Raw genomic sequence first — 20109 nt, forward strand, 5'->3', positions numbered from 1 at the left:
CTAATATAGACAATGGGTTGTGTCTCAATTTATTTGTTATAGTTTTATTATTCATTATTTTCACTTGACTCGCATAAATAATTTTGTTCGAAGAACATTTATATGCAGTTGTACTTCGCAGCACTTCACTTGAAATTTGCAATTTCTGGTACTTATTAGTAGACTTTAAAGTCGAATAAATTAACCTTTGACACCCCTAAATTGTCAGTCCTATTCCGAGAGATTGTGGGCGATGTCAGTGACATCAGACAAAAACTAATTTTCAGCCCCCATTGGGCAAATCCTGGCGCCACACCTGGTGGGACTTTCTTCTTAAATTGCAGAGGAAAAATGTGGATCTATTTTTATTACCTGCATTTTTGTTTCTCTTCTCCGGGTTGTGCCCAGTAGACTTCCACTATGGCTTCACCCCTAGACCCTACCAAAATTTGTCGGAGCCCTCCACTTTGTCTCCCCTCTCTCACCCCACCCACCATCCTATCAGACTAATCTATTAGAATTTGTTACAGTTGTAACTATAAATATCAGGATTCAGTTTCAACAACTAAAAGTCATTTAATACAGTATTTTATTATAAACATTTTCCATTTTTTCACAGATATTTACAGTGACTGGTATTTTTGGTCTGTTGAGTGTCACAAAGAAGGGGTCGTATGTAAGTAAATAGACAGATAGATAGATATTTGTATGTGACATTGGTTTATACGATTTTTGTTGAATGTGCTTCATACTGTAATTAAGAACTAATATAATGTAATGTAGAGAGAGCAACTTAGCTCAGTCGGCTAATCTGGTGGTAGCCGCTGTGTGTGCGCTGAACCGTGGAGATCTCTAGGTCCCCGGTTCAATTCCCATCACTGCCTCTCCTGCTAGAGGGCTGAAATACAAGTTACAATAGCGCACCATCTTTCGGATGAGACGTTTAAGCCATTGTTCCATGTGTGCATTATGGCCCATGTGCACGTTAAAGAACACAGTACAGTCTTCGGAAAAGAGTAGGGAATTGTCTCCCGGTGTACTGCCCAATCACCACCAGAAGGACCCCACTGGAAATAAGTCTTCTTCTAGACTTTCGTGGGCTATCCTTGATGTTTACACCGAATAAATCCAATCCTAAGACTGGATTGACAAAGAGATAAACAACAAGAGTAAAGCAAATGCATCAACAGCTGGCCACTAAAATATGTATTGTATTGAATGCCAGCAAAACGTAGACCCAAGTACTGAACTGCTTTCATTGATTACTGTGTAATATCCTGGTATTCAAACTACTGTATTTTTTGCAACCCAAATTAGGGGGATTGGGGCGCCAATTATAATGTTGGGTTGTCGGATGTTTAATGGCGGATAATCATAGACAGTTTAATACTAGCCTGGAGCTATCTCACTATTTGTTTTTGTTCTATAAAGTTCTGTTTAAACTATCAAATTTTCTTTGACAAATAACATGTAAATAAAATAAATTCCTAATATTTACAAATTAAATAGAGTCGTGGCTGCATAATAATGTCTGAAACAAGCATAATTGAAATACTGTAGTGTACAGTTAATAATCTTTATTTTCTCATGGATATACAGATATGACACAGTGTCACAATTTTGATAGTGATAATTTCTAGTAGATTAATTATTAATTTAATCTTCCATGTATTTTAGCATTATGAGGTATGGAGAGTATTTAAATATTCCATGCATAAATTGTCAATGATTCAGGAACATTACAGCTCTACAAATGGTCAAAGTATATAATAATTTAATTCAAACCTCTACCTCTTCCAGGACTTGTCTGATCATAAGAGGCTGACTAATTTTTAATATAATGTTTTAGTAACATAATAATAATAATAACAACAGCACAGGCTTCTCAAATTTCACAGCTTGTCTGATTGAAAAAAAAAACAGAGTTATTGTTAGTCGACTACACTATAATTGAAAATAAACTGTCAATTGGACAGTATTATCAAAATCAGAGATCCCAAGTTTGAAAACCAAAAGATAGGAAGATTTTTTCGTGAAGCGATCGTCTCCTGTAGTGACGCGCTGTGACGCCTTACGACGCAATGTGCAACATGAAAGTGTTACACAAAATGAAGTAAACAAACATTTTTCATCAATTTGTTTATTTTTATTTAACAATTTTACATTTGTTTACACATTGCAGTTGGCCTAAAATATAAATTTATAAATATTATTATTTATTTAGCATTTTGCTAGTAAAGCGTTCTTGGCAGCAGTCAACTAGGCTTTGCTTGCTTCATTGGCATATTAGAGGCTATGGCTGATTTACTACATCTCCTCAAAGAACATAGAATTACTAGCAAGGTAATTGCAACTTGCAAGATCCACACATGTTTGCTGAGAAATTAAAAAAAATATATATTTTAATTTAGTTAGTAAATCATACTACATGTTATAAGTCAGCATTTATATATATCTAGCCTATAATAACTGGTACATAATGCCATGAAAAAACATTAAATCCTGCCTCGCTAGGCTCCATCTATACGTGCGTAACTAGGCCTAAGGCCGCAGAGTCACTACCACCACTACACACAGACGCCCGCCCACCCAACACAACACGCATACTCTGCAGTGCAGATAGAGCCTAGGTCTACATGTATTTCGGGATCGATATTAAAATAAACTTCATTTTTCGGAAGACTGCTTAGTACCAAAACCTATTAACTATGATTTTTTTAGTATTGTTATTAAATAACTGAAGCTTACTTGAAAGAAAAAGTATTTTTTATGCACCGATTCTTCAAGTTCCAAATCTTTGTGGCGAAAACTTGGGCCCCATCCATTCCCATGTGATTTTTTTATTTTGTTAATTTGTTGAAATTTATTTACTTAACTGACAGCCATCTCATTGAATGAGGTCGGCGCTGAATGCAAAATATCGTAACATGGAGGATAAACAAAGCGATTCTACAACGGATCTAGGCCTGCCTTGTCATGGAGTTGTTATTTAGATAAACAACTTAAATAACAACTCTCTGGCCTTGTTTATGATATTTTTATGGCTGAGCGAGTGCCATAGTATATTGGCTTAAGATAGGAAATTTTGTTTCATTGCTCTATGACATCATGGAAATCACATTTTTCGTGAAATTTTCAGGATATTTTTAAAAGTCGGGAGATATTAATAAAAATCGAGAGGGCGGGAGACGGCTTCAAAAATTGGGAGAAACACGCGATTTTCGGGAGACATGGCATCTCTGCCAAAATTATGTGAATAGAGGTTTGAGAAGTGTGTAACGCCTAATGCCCATGAGCTATCGAGGCAAAGCCCTAGGCCCCTAGCCATACAATAAGTGGCCCAGCAGGGGCCCCAAGTTTATGTAACCACAGCACTGTAATACAGATCCTTGACCAGTGTGCTTTCGGGGGAGAAGCTCCATTGTCCCAGCTTATAAAAGACCAGGAATCCAAATGTTAGTGGAAGTTTCCTTTTCTGTTGTTTTTCGAATGGACAAATCGGATAAACGACAAATAATACACATCTGTGTAATTTTACGAAAGTAGTCTAATAATTTCTCACTTTTGATTTCAGATTCCCTGTTTCTTTTCGCTTTCAATTCTAGCATTTCTGATGTCTATTAACATGTTCACATGGGCTTCTGCTAATATATCGGAAGGGTATAGTGATCACGATTCCATATATGGCTGTATCGATTGGAGTTGCAAAACTAAAATAACACCAACTACTTACATGAGCTACTATACATTCTATCCCTACCCCTACTATACAGAATATCCTAATAATTGTTACAATTGTATGCCTGGTTGTTGTGAAAATGGCTACACTTATATAGAGAAGAACACAACAAATAAGGTATGAATCACTTAATACTTTTGGTTCTCCACTACTTTATTTCCTCCCATTCTTTCCCGCTTCCCGTAGATGGACTCACAGCGTCCTCCTTGCTGTAAGTCCGAATAATAAAATTAAAAAAAATGTTTCGAGCTCTTTACCAAATAGCAGTAATTTAAGATGCTTAGCAATTCATTCAAATTCAGTGATATTATAAGAAGATGCCCTAGATGGTGCCATCTAGGGGCTCCATAATCATAAATTTTCTTACCTCAGCCCCAACCATGGTGTGATTCAGGTGATCTGCACCCTCCGTACCTCAAAGTCCCTCCCTGGACTCCCTCCACAGTATTTCAAATTCCTGAATCTGCCACTGATATCCCATTTGTGAATATTCTGCACTGCTATTTATTTCATTTAGAAGAAAGTAATAGAAGTGTTGGATGTTGTACTAACAACGGCTAGCTCTAGTTTGTGATTGTTAGGTGTTATTGTTATTACTTTTGTTAAATATCTTGAATGTCTAAAAGATTTATATTTTCTTTAAACAGGTTTTGGTGGACTCGCTCACTGTGGGATTTGGAGTTTTGGAAACGTTAATCTGCGTGGTAACCATAGGCCTTTCACTTTCTCAATTGAGTTGTTACCTATGTTGCCGGGGCTTAAACTGCAACTGTTGTCAACCTAAGGTAGGTTCCTAATTATAATGAAAGATAATAGACGTGATGAACATAAAGTATTATAGTATTCAGTATTTTTGTTAGTAAGTACATCTACTGACTGCAAGCAATGCCTAAGATGCTCAATATAGGCCTACAGATTGCTATATTTAGCAGATAAGTTATTATAATAGTGATGATTGCTGTAGATTTGGTGATGATGCAGATGGTGATTTAGAGAACCTGGTGAAATTGTATTGTTTAAACGGGGTGATTAAAGTAGTAGTGGTTGTGGCCTGGTGGTGATTAGTGGCCCATCAACAAGTGCATTTACAGAATACATATCTTATGTCATTTTGCTTTAAGACTATTGACCAATACCAGATGGTTATGACCCCCAATGGTAATGTGATGTTGTTAGCTGTACCAAAAGCACATGGTGTGCCAACAATGGTAAATAATCAACAGAACCAGCCAGTGATGGTGCAGCACCAACCAGTAATGATTCTGAACCAACATATTGCTGCTCAGAACCAACTAGTAGGGACTCAATCTCCACCAAATTTTGCAACTGGAGAACTTGCTGGAACTGGAGAACAAGTGCATGGTGCACTACAACCAGTAACAGTCCAGGCTCAGGGGCAACCAATGTTGGCCCAGAGTCCTGGCCAACTAATGATGGTAGGTGGACAGGGACCACCAATGTTGCTCCAAGCTCAGAGGCAACCAATGATGGTACATCAAGGTCAGGGGCAACCAATGACCATCCAAGCTCAGGGGCAGCCAATGATGGTACATCAAGGTCAGGGGCAACCAATGTTTCAACAGCCAATGTTTGTGCAAGGTATGGGGCAAGTAGGTATGGTTCCAGGACAGGGACAGCCAACCAATCAGACAGTCATGATTCCTGGACAGGGTCAAACTCTTCATACGGTGACCCAAGCTCAGATACCAAGACCTGAACAACAAATACAAGCTACTGGAGAACCAGCTGACACTGGAGAAGCAATGGCAATGGTAGCTGGACAAGATTCTGGCAGCATCTTAAACCCGACTGTGTAAATTTCCAATTTTTGTAATTGTAAACTGCACAAAAATAGCTACACGGTTGTGTTGGTTTTAAAGCATTCGCTTTATGAAAGGGTATAATCTGAATAACTATAGTATGAACAACACTAGATGTTAGGAGGAATATAAACATGATGAGTCAACTGCAATGTAATCTGATTTATGTATACAAAATAATAATAATTGGAAATTATTATTATTATTACAATTTTATAATTTTATTCAAAATTATCTGCAATATACATGTTGCTCATCAAAGGGATATATTTCTTAGTCTAATATATACTCAGTATACAATTCACTGTTATTTAAAATTGGAAAAAAGCTAAGTATTACTACACAGAATTTTAAAACTGTAGCTTTGTAATTGATTGCTTTAAAAGCAATATGTTGTATTCTATACCGTAAGCTTTTGTGGATAGTGTAGTGCATGATGAAATATCAATGTTAAATGTTTTTATAGACTTTTTTAATGTCTAAAGGTTATTATATGTCTGGGCAAGTTCACAGTAAATGGACACGATATTATGTTGATATTTTCATGGAAAAATAGAATACAGCGGATTTAGGCCAAACTATGTGGAACAAAAGATATGATACCAATGTTTTTGAAAAAGGGTTGCGATAAGATAATCAAATTGTCTTTCCAAAAGAAATACGCATTTTTGTATTTTGATACACTACAAATCCTTTTCCCTTATAGACAGATCCTTGACATATGGGCCAATAACATTTAATAATAGCCGCAACTAATATAAAATGCAAGATTACCAATTTTTTAATATTTTCTTACTATATAAATATAAGATAAACATATAAAAATTTTTCCAATATACTTCTTATAGTAACATAATTGAGCTCAGTCCTTATAATACAATTAAACAAAATATAGGCCTACTACTGTACATCAAATTTTAGGCATTTTTGTCATGTCACACTTTTGAATGGTGAAATACTGAAAAGTATACCAATTTATCATTATTTTTTTTACTGCTAATTGTATGATCATGAAATGATTTTTAATGTGTGGACTTAGTACTGGGTGAAGCTCAGTTCGCTTGGCCTTTTGACGTTTTGATTGTTTTTTTTTTTTACTCATCCTGCTTATTACGGGTACCTGCTGGGCCGATTTTGAGCCCATTTGTCCTGGTACCAAAAAAAATGCTGATAAATATAACAGGCCTCTTAACTTTCGGGACCCTGGCTTCTCCAATAATAAATAATAGTTTAAACCATCATGTAGCAAAGGTTGGGAGTGGATTTGCTGTCCTCAGAATTGTAATCACCCTTCCCCACTAGCATAGGGGGATAGGCAGTGCAGCCTGTGCAAAGTACTGGGGCCGAGGGCTTTTAGGAGCCCATTCATAAATAGGCCTAATAATGATACTTAAAAATAATTTCCAACTTAATCTATTTGAAGAAAAAAAAAATTCAAGGGCCCCAGTTCCCCCCACCCGAATCGTTCAAAATTATATTTAAGAATTTGGAAGACAAAAGAAAGTTATATATTCGAATTTAAATCTGTAATTTGCATTTCCGGCCACCTAGATGTGTCATAATCAAAATTTCCCTGCCTTAGCCCCACCAAGGTTAGTCTGCACCCTCCATCGGTTGACGCTTCACATCAAAAGGCCTGGCAATTAATTCTGCCCTAGGGCTCGTCCTCACCTACCTACACTGCTGCCCTTCCCTGATCAATAAGTCTAGCTACAGATATGAGCCTTAATTTAATATATAAGTCAATCGTGACGTCATCACCCTTACTCCCAGTGTTATTTTCCTGTCCCAAAACGTGCACTAATTCTTTCGTTAGTGCACTGTTTACTTTACTGTTCGTGTGCAAAATGTGGAAACAAATTGTACAAGGAAAACACAGAAAGTCACTTGAAATTTAATATAGTGTATGGAAAATTAAGGAATTCTTTGAATCAATGAACCTAATGAACAAAAGATACAGAACATTATTTTATAGGAATATCCTACACCTATTTTAAAGGCTCAAGAAACGAACTTAGCTGTAGCAGGTGGCCGCCGAAGCCTAGACGGTAACCTAGACTAGATGAAATCAAACGATTTTACCTGTGAGCACAGACTGATTTGTGGGAATAGAGAAACCATGACGCATCTATTTTATGATTGCAGTTATAAACTTTAAAAAAAATGTTAATATCTAATTTTTATAGTTAAATTTTACATTTATAAACCCAGATGTTGTTCTGTGAGACCATCAAATAAAAGTTTTAATGAGTTTTGCAATTTGCAAGCAGAAGAACATTTTTAATTAATGACAGAAAAAGCCAATATAATGAGTGGTAACTATTAAGACCACTGATTTTATAGACCATTTTCGGGAAATTCGAAATAACTGTGGCAAAGGATTGATTGTTAACACATATTTATCAGCAATTTTCGGTAGGCCTTTGATTTTCTAAGCATGTGAAGTTATTTATATTATAGTATATTAAGCCATTTGTATAATTGGTTGTTATTTTTTCTTTTTTGCGTAGGTCTCTTTCTCTATGTACGACTGTCATGTTTTGTGTTTTTGTCATTTTGAAGAATAAATGTTTCAAAAGTTAGTCATTTTGCTTTAAGAAATTTGTATTTGTCAAATGTCTATCAAAAGAGTTTTATGTACATTCATTGTATCGTACTGTACGTGTAATAGTGCGTACTACAGTAACGTTGCACTTCCAGACACAATTTGAATATAATTATCTTTATATAACAATTTAGGGACGGGGGCGGGCCGGCTGGGTCCCCTTGAATTTCCCACTGGGTACTTTAGCAGATGGAGCATGTATACACCTCAGCCCCACCATGGTTGGGGCTGAGGTAAGACAATTTGTAATTATGGCACCTCTAGATGGCGGGAAATTACACTCACAGACTTAAAATTTAAATATAATTTTGCTTATATCTCCATTAAAAAAAAAAAAAATTGTACAATTTAGCCCTCGCCCTTGAATGAGTCACAGATTCGAAGTCGAGATTGCTTCCATGATCTCAATGAATTATTTATCATGAGGGTTATCCTTGATATGGTTTCCTTGACGACAACTTCACTTTTCCCCCCGATGGATAAAAATTACCCTTCTATGTAGCCCGGGAGTGATACTCCAACTGAGGCGGGTCCAGGAAGTCGAAATAGAGGGGACCCAGGAAGGGTTTTGCGCAAATAAAATGTCCACCCCAGGCGCGGATCCAGACCTTCGCCCGGTTCGCCCATGTGTCTATGTTGGCATTGGCACTGTGCTTTTAGCATTGTTTTAAAATAGCCTATCTGACATGAAAAACAATATACAGTACAGTATTTGCCTATCATTGTTTTCAGTAATAGTAATGTATTTAAGGAAGTGGGTGCTGATGAAATGAGAGTCCACACACACGTCAGCGCCATACAATTAAGTATTTTATACCTCTGGATGCGCAGAAATTCTTTTTATTTTTGACGAATTAAGTTAATAAAAACCATTTAATTAAATAGGTACCAAAAACGAAACTTAAATACCTACAATTTTAAAAACTATCGTATTCAACTGAGCCCCACCATGGTTGGGGCTCAGGTGAGAACATTTTGAGAATTGAGACACGTTAGATGCCCAAAAATAGCATTCGAACAATACAACATTTACGATATCTACCTAAGCCCCACCATTGTTTTGGGGCGCAGAGGAATTTGAGACTAGTATAAATGCCCGAAAACGGCACTTGGATACTTAAAATTTATGGAAACTACCAATCCATCCACCTCCGCCCATCATGGTTGAAGCTGAGGTAAAACAAATGTAAGAATTGGACTTTTAAATGCCGGAAAATGGCACTTTAATACATGAAACTACAACAATTTGGCCTACTGTATCCATATATCCCCATTATGGATGAGGCTGAGGTGAGAACATGTTCAGAATTGGGGACTTTTAGATGCCAGAAAATGGCACTTTAATACAAGAACTAGTAAAATTACTATATCCACCTGAGCTCCATCTGTCTAGGCTGAGGTGAGAAAATGTTACGAATTGTGGAATGGCACTTTAATAATTAAAATCTATGTCGGTTATTTCTTAACATTTAAGGGGCACTTTATTTTTTTTAACCTCTGAAGGGTGGGGCGCTCAGCAGGGATGTAGCCAGGATTTTGAAAAGGGGGCGGGGGGAGCCGTTGTGCGAGGTACGTAGAGAGGTGACCCAGGGAGGGACTTTTACAGATTGAGGAACCACCCACCTCAGCACCACCATGGTCGGGGCTGAGGAAAATGTATGATTAGGGCACCTTTAGAAGCCCAGAAATTACACTCTCAGACATAAATTTGGAAAGTGGGGCCTATATTTTTCTTCATTTTTTTTCCATTAAAAAAATTTAAGTGGAGGGGGCCTTCAATCCACCTGCTCAAAACATTCCAAAATAGTCATAATCACAAAAATGGGCATGTAAAACCAGATCACATCCTAAAAACAAATTTATGCACTCCCGCCTCATCAGCAGTCACTAAGACATACTCTGAGACAGATGTCGACTCGATGGCGTGTAATGTGGAAATAGTACAGTACCTCTAGATGATATTTTTTTTTAAATTCATCATCATCACATCACTGTTATATACAATGCATGTAGAAAGGATTTTCAAACACTGCAGAACAATGTCATTGTGGACCCTCTTTACGCGTAAATTCAAATAATGTGGACCCATTTTCTTAAAAGTGGACCAATTTTATGCAAAAATATGAAAAACCTGTACCAATTTTCTTAAAATATGAGAAATCTGGACGCATTTTTCAAGAACAGGACTCATTTTGTGCTAAAAACAGCATAATCTAGACCTATTTTAGAAAATTTAGACCCATTCTTTGTGGACCAAATAGAAAAATTGTGTGGGACTGTCCAACTGTCCCAATAGCTGGCTACGGCATTGATTACTCAAAATGAAGCGCCAACAAATTTCTCATGATATTTTATCAGCGATTTTCGGCAACCACAGAGATCTTATTATTATGTGTGATGTACCATACAAGATAAAGCTTATAAACATTGTTTTTGAGTATGTACTTTATATACTTCAAAGCCGTGATTTCACAACCACCTCAGCCCCACCATGGTTGGGGCTGAGGTCCGAAAAATTTGATTAAATATTACCTCTAGATGGTCGGAAATGACACTTTTATAGTAAAATTCATCATCATTACATCACCATAGTCAAAATGAAAACAAATTTCTCATAATCTTTTATCAGGGATCTACTTAATATCCAAGACAACTTAGGCCTAACATAGCTTACTAAGCTTTAACTATACTATAATAATTGTGATCAACAAATCACAACTTACTTTTTCGCCTTTAGCACAATTATCTTCACTTTTTAATATTATTAATATTATTATCTATTATCACCATCATCATTGTCATCATAATTATTATTGTTATTACTACTAGTAGTACTGTAGTATTAAAACAAATCTTTATAGAGCTTGCAAAACGATAAAAACCAAACTGAACCATACAATATCACATTTCTGTATCTGAAAGACCTGGCATGGGACTTACGGATTTAAGCTTTTTTTAAATCACGCTTAGGTCTATGTGTTATTATAGTAGGCTCATGTATAACGTGTGCTGATGCATATTTACATAAATTAGAAGTATTTATATTGAGTGATACTTGAAAAGAATTTGTGTCTAGCAAGAACAAGCTTTAAAATTGGTGGGGTGGTGAGCAGCAACTAATCTTTGGGTAATATTTTAATAGAAAACTTGATTGCTCTGACAAAACCTTACAAAAACGGACATGGATAACGCCCTTTATTGATTCGTATGGAAACATTGCTTAACTTATGAAATGCCACTGAAATTGGGCCATAGTACCACTAGTCCTACGACAGCTTCTTTTTACCATCTCTGAGAGTGCCCTTTGCGATCACAGGGGTGCCATTCTTAAAATTTCCTCACCTCAGCCCCAACCATGGTGAGGTTGAGGTGGACGAGGACGTAACATATTAGCAATGTGCCAACCCTTCAAAATTTCTGGATTCGACACTGCAACCATAGTGGGCCTGAGATCGTGTGGATTCTAATGCACCCCCTACCGCCAAATTCTGCATCCGCCCCCAGATTCCCCCATAGAGTGGCGGATTCAAAGGGAAGCTAGTCGGCCCGGGCCCCCGTAAATGTTTGAAAATCATTGTTAAAATGGAGACAAAATTGAAAGTTATATTCAAATCCTGGGAGTGCCATTTCCATCTTTAGGCGACGTAATCTTATTTTTTCTTGCTGAGGTATCTATCTGTGAAGGTACCTCTCTGGGCACTCTCTATTTCGAATTTCTTGATCCACCACTGCAAGAACCACCCCATCTAAGCGAAGGTCAGGGGAAATCCTGGATCCGCGCCTGCACCCACCTCATCCGCACAACTGTTGGAGCTAAGGTAAGAAAAAAAATATGATTATGGCACTTCCAGACTCCAGATGGCCGGAAATGGCACTCTCAGATTAAAAGTTGAATACAATTTTGTCTGTTTTCTCCTTTTTTTTTTTTTATAATTTAAAAAAAAAAATAGGAGGTTGTGGCCGTGCTGACAGGGTTCCCCCTTAAATCTGCCACTGTTCAATATAACAAGCGAAAGATATTTTTATTCGAAAGATTTTTTTTACTCAATACAGTTTTTACAACTTATAACATTATTAACTACAGTGTACTGTAAATTCTGTAGTTGACCTTCAGAGAACTTTATTTTCAAAAATGGCCTAATTACTTATCTTATTGTTTTCGTTAAATTAGATGGAGTTTAAATGTGTGTTTGAAGGTTTACAGTAAGTCAATCCGTTACACTTACTATAGGCCTACATCTTCGTGGTTAGCACGAAGATGTAGAGAGTCGCTCCATTAATAGTGCCTACCCCAACCCCCAATCCCATCATATGCCTAAGTACAGAATGTTTGTCACTGGTGCTGGGAACAGTCACAAAAGTGGGGACAGGGCCCCCAGTAGAAAAAGTGGGTGGGCTAAACTTTGAGGAAGAGTGTTACGAGTCTAATTTAATGTACTTTAATTAAGTCCTTTAGATTATATAATAATCCTTTAAACATAATAAAATTCTATATAAAACACATTTAACATTTAACATTGATATTTTATCAATGTACCACAATGACGATTTGGAACAAACCATGCTGTAGTTAAGGCATTAGGCGCATATATATAAACGACATATTATTATTTTTATAATCTTATAAAACAATCAGTTACAAAATAGTAGCACAATTATAAAATTCTGTGTAATAATACTTAGCTTTCGTCTAATTCTAAACAACACTGAAACAGTATACTGAATATGCTTAAATATTGAGACTAAGCAAAATATTACTTTAATGATCAATATGTATTTCAGACTGATGAGCAACGTGTATTTTAGACAATTTAATAAAAATAATAATAAAATTACAATAATGGTAATTTCCAACTGTTATTATTATTAGGCCTATTATTATTATTATTATTATTATTATTGTTGTTGCTGTTGTTGTTGTTGTTGTTGTTGATTTTGTTGTTGTTATGCATATACATAAGTCGGATTACACTGTAGTTGACTCATCCTGTTCATATTCCTTCTAACATCTAGATATTCATACTCTGGTTATTGAGGTAATACTTTTTAATACAGAAAATGTATTAAAGGATTACAGCATCTTTTCCAGCTACTAATGACATTGCTTATCCAGTATCAGCAGGTTCTCCAATAGCTTGTATCTGCATCTGAAATTGGGTCACCGTATGAAGTGATGGACCTTGTCCTGGAATCATGACTTTCCGATTGGTTGGCTGTCCCTGGCCCTGAACAATGCCTTCCACAAACAATGACTGTTAAAACAGTGATTTCCCCTGATCTTGATTTGCCGTCCTTGGTTGCCTCTGATCTTGGACCATCATTGGTTTCCCCAGATTTTGGATCAGCATTAGTTTCCCCTGTGGTTGGGTTTGTACTTGTCCCTGTTCACCTACCATCACTACTTGGCCAGGGATCTGGACTAACGCTGGTTGCTCTTGTGCCTTGAGGGTTACTGGTTGATGTGCATCATGTACTTGTTGTTCTTCAGTTCCAAAATGTTCTCCAGTTCCAAAAGGTGGTGAAGATTGAGCCCCTACTGGTTGGTTCTGAGTAGCAATGTGTTTCTTTGGAATTATCTGCACAGTCATTGGCTGGTTCTGTTCGTTCTGTTCCATTGTTGGCACATGATGATCTGCTTTTGATACAGCTAACATCATCAGATTGCCATTGGGGGTCATAGCCAACTGGTATTGGCTAATAGTCTGTAAGAAAACAAAATATGTATTTTGTAAATGCACTTGCTCTTCATTTTATAGCAATGTAAATGGGCCACTAATAATTCGACTACAACCACCAGAAAATAAATGACTGTTCCATAACACTGTACTAGCGTGGATAACCGCTCGCGTAAGATCTTTTTGGACTTTTTGAGGAGCGCTTATTCAAAGGGGGTGCTTAATCAAACGGGACGCATATGAAAACAGAGTGGAAATTGAGGGGCGCTTCTGGAAATAGGTGAAAATTGAGAGGGTGCTTACGGGAAACTTGAAAATTCAAGGGCGCCTCTTGAATATTGTTTTAATGTTGGATACTCAGATGATTTTAAGCTCTGATGACATGAATGAATGTAGTTTTTTATGATCCTGTAAGTTGGTACATGCTTTTTATCCTTTTCTTGGCTAAGCCTTTCACTGGTGTGCTGACTGATCAGTGAGTGATCGGGATCGTAGGGGTGGCTGTCCTAATGTCCTCGACGCAAGTCAATGATCTATCTACTATAGCGAGATTGTTATTGATGAAATGCTGTGTTTCATTATGAATCATGTATCCATTCCGAATGACAAATGGTACAAGATTTGTATGCAACATTTTACTCCTGATGTTGTCATATAAGTGATATACTGTCATTTCTTGTCAATGTTGATGAGGCCAGTATTCCGACATTTTGTCTATAATTCCGATTGTGCCACTTGGAGCTCTTGATGCTTCCTCTTTATATCGCGAGTTTTAACAAGATGAAATTTGATCTGCAACTTATGGAAGGTATACTGAATATGGTGTCTCTGAAAGGCAGATCATAAAAAACGTAATGGTTTGCGTGTTAATGAATCTATGAATATGGTTGATAGGCGTATGTCTTCTTCTGATGCGAGTCTGTTGAATGCCTGTACCAGTGGTATTGCATCCAAATCTTTTGCTGACGCTGTTTTGACCCGGGCCCATCGTGTTGACCTAGTGAAAAATCGGAATCCAGCATCGAAAATCCATGGTGCATCTTCGCATACACCTACTAATGACGCCCAGCAGAAACTTGTTGACAGTGATGAATTGAGCCGTGCTACAAGGTTGTACTTGTACCAATCAACGTGACCACTCACAATTTTTGTTATACCCAAAGACTGGGTCGAAATTGCCCAAGATTCAACAAAAATTGCCCAAGATTACCCAAGCTTCCAAAAAAAATGCATTAAAATTTGAAAAAAACGTGTTTTTCACATGTATAGTTTCCCTTTTAGTTCATTCTATAAACCATTTTTATTGTAATTGTTTTTGTTAATTATTAAAATTAATATTCATGAGGTGTTAATACGGATAGAAAAATACACCCTCAGTCGGCCAGTAGTGTTATCAATTATCAGTATTTGAACAGAAGTACCCAAGAAACCAAGACCAAGTCAAAATACCCAAGATCTTGGGTAAATCCCAAGCAGTGTTCACGTTGGTACCAATTGTCAAGTGCAAATCTGGTAGTGTGACGTAGAGTCAATACTTATTAATTTCTGTGGTGATTCACTTTACACTGACGATTGTCAAATTGCTTTTAAACCCGGCCATTCAATTGATCTTTGTATTTTTGTTTTAAAACAAGTTGTACAGTATTATCAAAATCATTGTAGCCCCGTTTATTGCTGTTTCCTTGATGCATCTAAAGCGTTTGATCACCTGGATCACTGGACTGTATTTTAGGGTCCTGATTGACAGTGGTGTTCCAGTTACCGTAGTTAAGTTTCTAAGAATTTGGTATGGCAATCAAGAATTTTTTGTGTTAGGTGGGGAAATAGTATTTCTTTGCCATTTTCTGTTACCAATGGTACTTCCGGGAGGTTTTATGTCCCCACTATTATACAATTTATATATTGATGATCTATTTACTCTGCAAATCAGAATGACTAATGATGGTTGTTCTATTGATGATGTCTCTATTAATTGTCTTGTATGCTGATGGCACAGCCCTAATAGCTCCCTCTGTTGTTAGACTTCAGAATCTCAAATGTTTGTGAGGTATTTGCAATTGATCGAGATTGTATTACTCTAACAAATTTAAGTTTATGCGTTTATGTTTACGAACACGAGGACATTTTCCAAGTGTCCTAAAGAGGTTAAATGTCAGTTATTTAGGACTTATTGCGTAATGGTTTACTGCATGACTCAGTGGAGTAAATTTTGTGAGGCTACTGTGAAATCATTTAGAGTATGTTTTAATAATTTTTTACGTAAAAAAATATTGAAGCTACCAAGGAACAAGCGCAAATACGATGTTTGTGACTAATAACGTCTTCCCTTTTTATGAATATTGGAGGAGAAGGAGAAATGAATGAATAGGAGTGTCTGAAAACCGAAAATAAACGAATGGTTCTGGTGCAGAAAAGATAATCGTCCAGATGAAATGAGTGGTGGAGCTGGTATGGCAGGGTTACTTGCAAACTTAGGTAAGAACATGATAAAGGTGCAAATTGTAAAAGAAAAAGAGAAGTAGGTCCAGTTTTTTCCGACCGATTCATTGCCAAATGTAATGCGAGGAAAGTTCGAAATATGCTGTCCAGGGAGCTCTCACCTGTCCATGAGGCTAACCCATTTGAATTGACACAAGAAGAAAATGTGAATTCACTCCGCAGCTCAAATCATGCCCAACACTGTCCCAGAATTGATTAGTTTATTAGCTTGCTAAAAACCAATCACATAATATTGTTTTAAAAATGAATAAAAATATTCAAGATTTTTGTAAGTGAGAGTGTTGAGGTCAGTTTATTTTTTTTAACTAAAAAAAAAACAACTCTGTATATGGCCATAAAGTATTTTAATTTTTAGATATCAAAATATAGTTCTAAATCCAAGATGGTGTACAGGGTAGCAATAGAACAAGAACAGGATTCTAATGATGCACAAAACTGAACACCATCTTAAACTTCATGGAGAATGATCGGCCGGCAGATGATGGACGGATAGACCGACCTACAATGCTGAGATGCGAATAGTTGAGACATCGGTCAGAAATTTAAATCAGTGATGTACTGTAGGCTTACTGTAGAGTATGATTACTTTTTTTAGGAATCGAGGGGCGCTTATTGAAACTGGGCACTTAAGAAAATGTTAACGTTAAGAGGGGCGCTTATTCAAACGGGGCGCTTATTCGCTCGAGTACGTACATTGTTATGAAGTTCTCTACATCAACATTATCGTCATCACCAAATCTAATCTAATCTACAGCAATCAATAGGGAATTTCGATGCACGACGTTACCTTAACTTTAACGGATAACGTCATAATTTATTCATATTGCGTTGCGGAGTACGTTAGTTACGGGTTTGCGCATGCGTACTTCGATTTGTTTACAGAAGGGGCGGAGCTATCGCACTGCATGTTGGGTACTAACGTTAAAGTTAAGGTTAACGTCGTGCATCGAAAACTCCCTATAGGCCTATCATCATTACTTATACCTTCTAAATAAAAATATGCATATAGTTGAGCATCTTAGGCATTGCTTGCAGTCGGTAAGTGCACTTACTAGTACTGTAATAATAGTGCTTTATAAGTCTTGTTTTAATTATTATCCTCATTAATTCTATTATATTTCTTAGTTTAATATGAACCTACCTTGGCACGTGGGCAACAATTGCAGCGGCAACATACGTAACAACTCAATTGAGAGAAAGAAAGGCCTATGGTTACCATGCAGATTAACATTTCCAAAACTCCAAATCCCACAGTGAACGAGTCCAGCAACACCTGTTTTAGAATATTTAAAAGAAGTATAATACTTTTAGATATTCAAGAAATATAACATTCAAGATTCACTGATTGGAGCTAGCTGCTGCTAAAAAAAACATCCAGAACAGAAATAGTTTAATCTTTTTATAACCATGTTCCTTTAGGGGCTCCGTAGTTTTCCCATGTTTTCTGACCGGCACTTCGGTCACTTTCTGTGCTTAAATCTTCTTTTGTTTTCTACACATTTTGAATATTAATAGAAGTCATATTTAGAGTTGGTTTTCATGCGTTTTAACTTCATTATTCTCGCTAGACTTTTTTTAATGCATTTTTTTTTTTTTTTTGTAATTTCAGCATCCCTTCTCATTATGACAATGAGGAAAAGCCCTATGTTATGTTTTACAAACAAACATAAGTCAAGTTATTATTATTATTATTATTATTATTATTATTATTATTATTATTATTATTATTATTATTATTAATAATAATATCTTGCTTTGATATTTGTGATTTTTTTTAACTCACAAAAAAAACCAATTTATCCTAATAAAATTGAGGGATTAGAGAAAAATTGATTTGCCGATTATATGCAGATTGACAGCTAGAAATACAAGAACAGAATGTTTGTATTTTTAACAGGATTATTGTGGCTTCCATAGAAACATTAAGTGACCCATATACCTTATTGGTTTTGTCAGCCTTGTAAATGTTGCCATTTTGACAACAACCAGGCAAACAATCATAACAATGAGGTTGAGGGGTTGTTAGTGTATTGTTGCGATCGTAGGGAGAAATTGTTGGTGTGGTGATGTTGCAACTCCAGTCAATACAGCCTCTCCTGTAGTCGTAGTACCCATGTTGTATGTTATCAGAAGCCCATGACAACATGTTAATAGACATCAGCAATGCTAGAATGGAAAGCGAAAAGAAACAGGGAATCTGAAAAAAAGTGATAAAACATTAGAGTAATATGTGAAATTACAAGATGTCTTTTATCGCGTTTTGTCCATTCGCTCTCGACAGCTCAGGGGTGTTACGCGTTACTCGCTGCCTAAACCACTATTCACATAATTGGTTTTGATAATATTGTTCCATTGACAGTTTGATTTTAATTATATTACAGTTGACTAACAATAAGTCCGTTTTTTATGAGTCAACTATTGATCGACAGTTGTTGATTGTTTTCTTTTCCTAATATAATTCAACCAACCGAACACGGTTCAGCCACACACGTCATAGCTTTTTCCTTCCAAAATCATTCATGTACACTCATTCACTCTGCAACTTTGAAGTACGATCTGGACGAGGTCCATCCACTACCGTCGCTTTCTTTCATCACACCATGGAGGTATTTTTTTATACCCCCATGATCACACCTTTCATACGTTACATTTCTTCTCCACCAATGGTAATTTTTGTAAAGCCATAATCCAAAAATTTGTCAATGTCAAAAGGCAAAAATACTATATTTGAATTTACAGTGTTTGTATTGTTTTGCTTTACCATAGCCCTGATTGTAGATTAAAACATATTTTTATATTAGATTAATTATTCTACTGGAAAGTAATTATGAAAAAATGGTGTGACAGCGTGTCAATATTAATTGCACACTATTCCAGTAATGACTGATTGATATGTAGTCAAATATTTGGTCAATTTGATAAATATAAAGAATTTTTCACTAATCACGAAAGAGACATAGTTTATATGTTTTCATTATGAATGGTAAATGAACATGACAATGGTTCCTCTTCTGTCCAAACTCCTTTTTATTTGTATGAAGATGATTATCTAAGTATGTTATTATTATCATCATCGTCGTCTTCTTCGTCCTCATTAAGCAGCTTTCGATTCGGACGACGCGGCGTTCTACGACGGGCAGTAAAGCGTGAAACCGTACTGCGCATGCGAATACATGTGGAAGTCGTTCGTTGTGTGGATTTGACAACGGGCATTAAGCGATTTGGCGTTGTGCTGACTACGGCAACGTGAGTTTTATAAATACGCGCTCGCTGGGGGCGCCTGCATAATTGATCACGACGTTCATGGTTGACTGACCCCGTCGCAGCTCCCCGCGTCGCCCATTTCGAAAGCTCGCTATTGTCGTCGTCGTCGGTAGGATGAAGTAAGGCGATTAGTTTATAGGGCCTTACTAAGTACTGTACATTTCTCTTAGAAATTTTTATATTTGTGACATGTTGAAGATATAGGAAATAGGAAGTTTCTACATAGATTAGACACTTTTTGTTAATATGCTGCAACTATTATATGTTTATATACTCTTAAGGTCTCTAGAGGTGAAAGGTCTGAGCCTCGCTGACACAAAGTGAGGAGAGGGACATCTAACCTCTGAAAATTCTAACACATTAAAAATTTCAACTTATGACTAATTAGGTCATGTTTTAAAAAAAAGAGTTGTTGATCGTTGGGTAGGCAGGAAGTTTTTTTTTTTTCTTTTTTTTTTTAATCTGTCATGAACCCATCCCCTTGATACATGTCAAGTCTTTAAATCGCCCATGGACAGAGCAATGCTA

General features: G+C 36.5%; 2 protein-coding genes across 2 annotated transcripts; one reads left to right on the top strand and one right to left on the bottom strand.

The window, feature by feature from the left end:
- Positions 1 to 600: 600 nt before the first annotated feature.
- LOC117121133 (actin cytoskeleton-regulatory complex protein pan1-like) lies at positions 601 to 8122 on the top strand. Its single transcript, XM_033266237.1, has 4 exons — positions 601 to 655; positions 3554 to 3835; positions 4366 to 4503; positions 4840 to 8122. The coding sequence occupies exons 2-4, from the start codon at positions 3593 to 3595 to the stop codon at positions 5533 to 5535; spliced, it is 1077 nt and encodes a 358-aa protein (XP_033122128.1). The 5' UTR covers positions 601 to 655; positions 3554 to 3592; the 3' UTR covers positions 5536 to 8122.
- A 4138-nt stretch (positions 8123 to 12260) lies between these two features.
- On the bottom strand, positions 12261 to 18508 carry LOC117121123. The gene is made up of 3 exons (XM_033266227.1): positions 18257 to 18508; positions 17459 to 17590; positions 12261 to 13845 (listed from the first exon to the last, which is right to left on the bottom strand). Exons 1-3 carry the CDS (start codon positions 18473 to 18475, stop codon positions 13399 to 13401), a joined length of 798 nt encoding a protein of 265 aa, XP_033122118.1. The 5' UTR covers positions 18476 to 18508; the 3' UTR covers positions 12261 to 13398.
- Between the last annotated feature and the right edge of the window lie 1601 nt (positions 18509 to 20109).

This window comes from Anneissia japonica, unplaced genomic scaffold, assembly GCF_011630105.1.
Source record: "Anneissia japonica isolate Jap-2015-1 unplaced genomic scaffold, ASM1163010v1 scaffold287624_len20325_cov120, whole genome shotgun sequence".
NCBI classification, from domain to species: domain Eukaryota; kingdom Metazoa; phylum Echinodermata; class Crinoidea; order Comatulida; family Comatulidae; genus Anneissia; species Anneissia japonica.

What these genes read in the sequence shown, in the direction of transcription:
- LOC117121133 (XM_033266237.1), top strand. Translation starts at nt 3,593, where the DNA reads ATGTCTATTAACATGTTCACATGGGCTTCTGCTAATATATCGGAAGGG. An exon ending in AGAAGAACACAACAAATAAG is followed by an intron (nt 3,836 to 4,365) that starts GTATGAATCACT and finishes TTCTTTAAACAG; the next exon opens with GTTTTGGTGGACTCGCTCAC. An exon ending in GCAACTGTTGTCAACCTAAG is followed by an intron (nt 4,504 to 4,839) that starts GTAGGTTCCTAA and finishes TTTTGCTTTAAG; the next exon opens with ACTATTGACCAATACCAGAT.
- LOC117121123 (XM_033266227.1), bottom strand. Translation starts at nt 18,475, where the DNA reads ATGTCTATTAACATGTTGTCATGGGCTTCTGATAACATACAACATGGG. An exon ending in AGGCTGACAAAACCAATAAG is followed by an intron (nt 17,591 to 18,256) that starts GTATATGGGTCA and finishes ATTCTAAAACAG; the next exon opens with GTGTTGCTGGACTCGTTCAC. An exon ending in ATTGTTGCCCACGTGCCAAG is followed by an intron (nt 13,846 to 17,458) that starts GTAGGTTCATAT and finishes GTTTTCTTACAG; the next exon opens with ACTATTAGCCAATACCAGTT.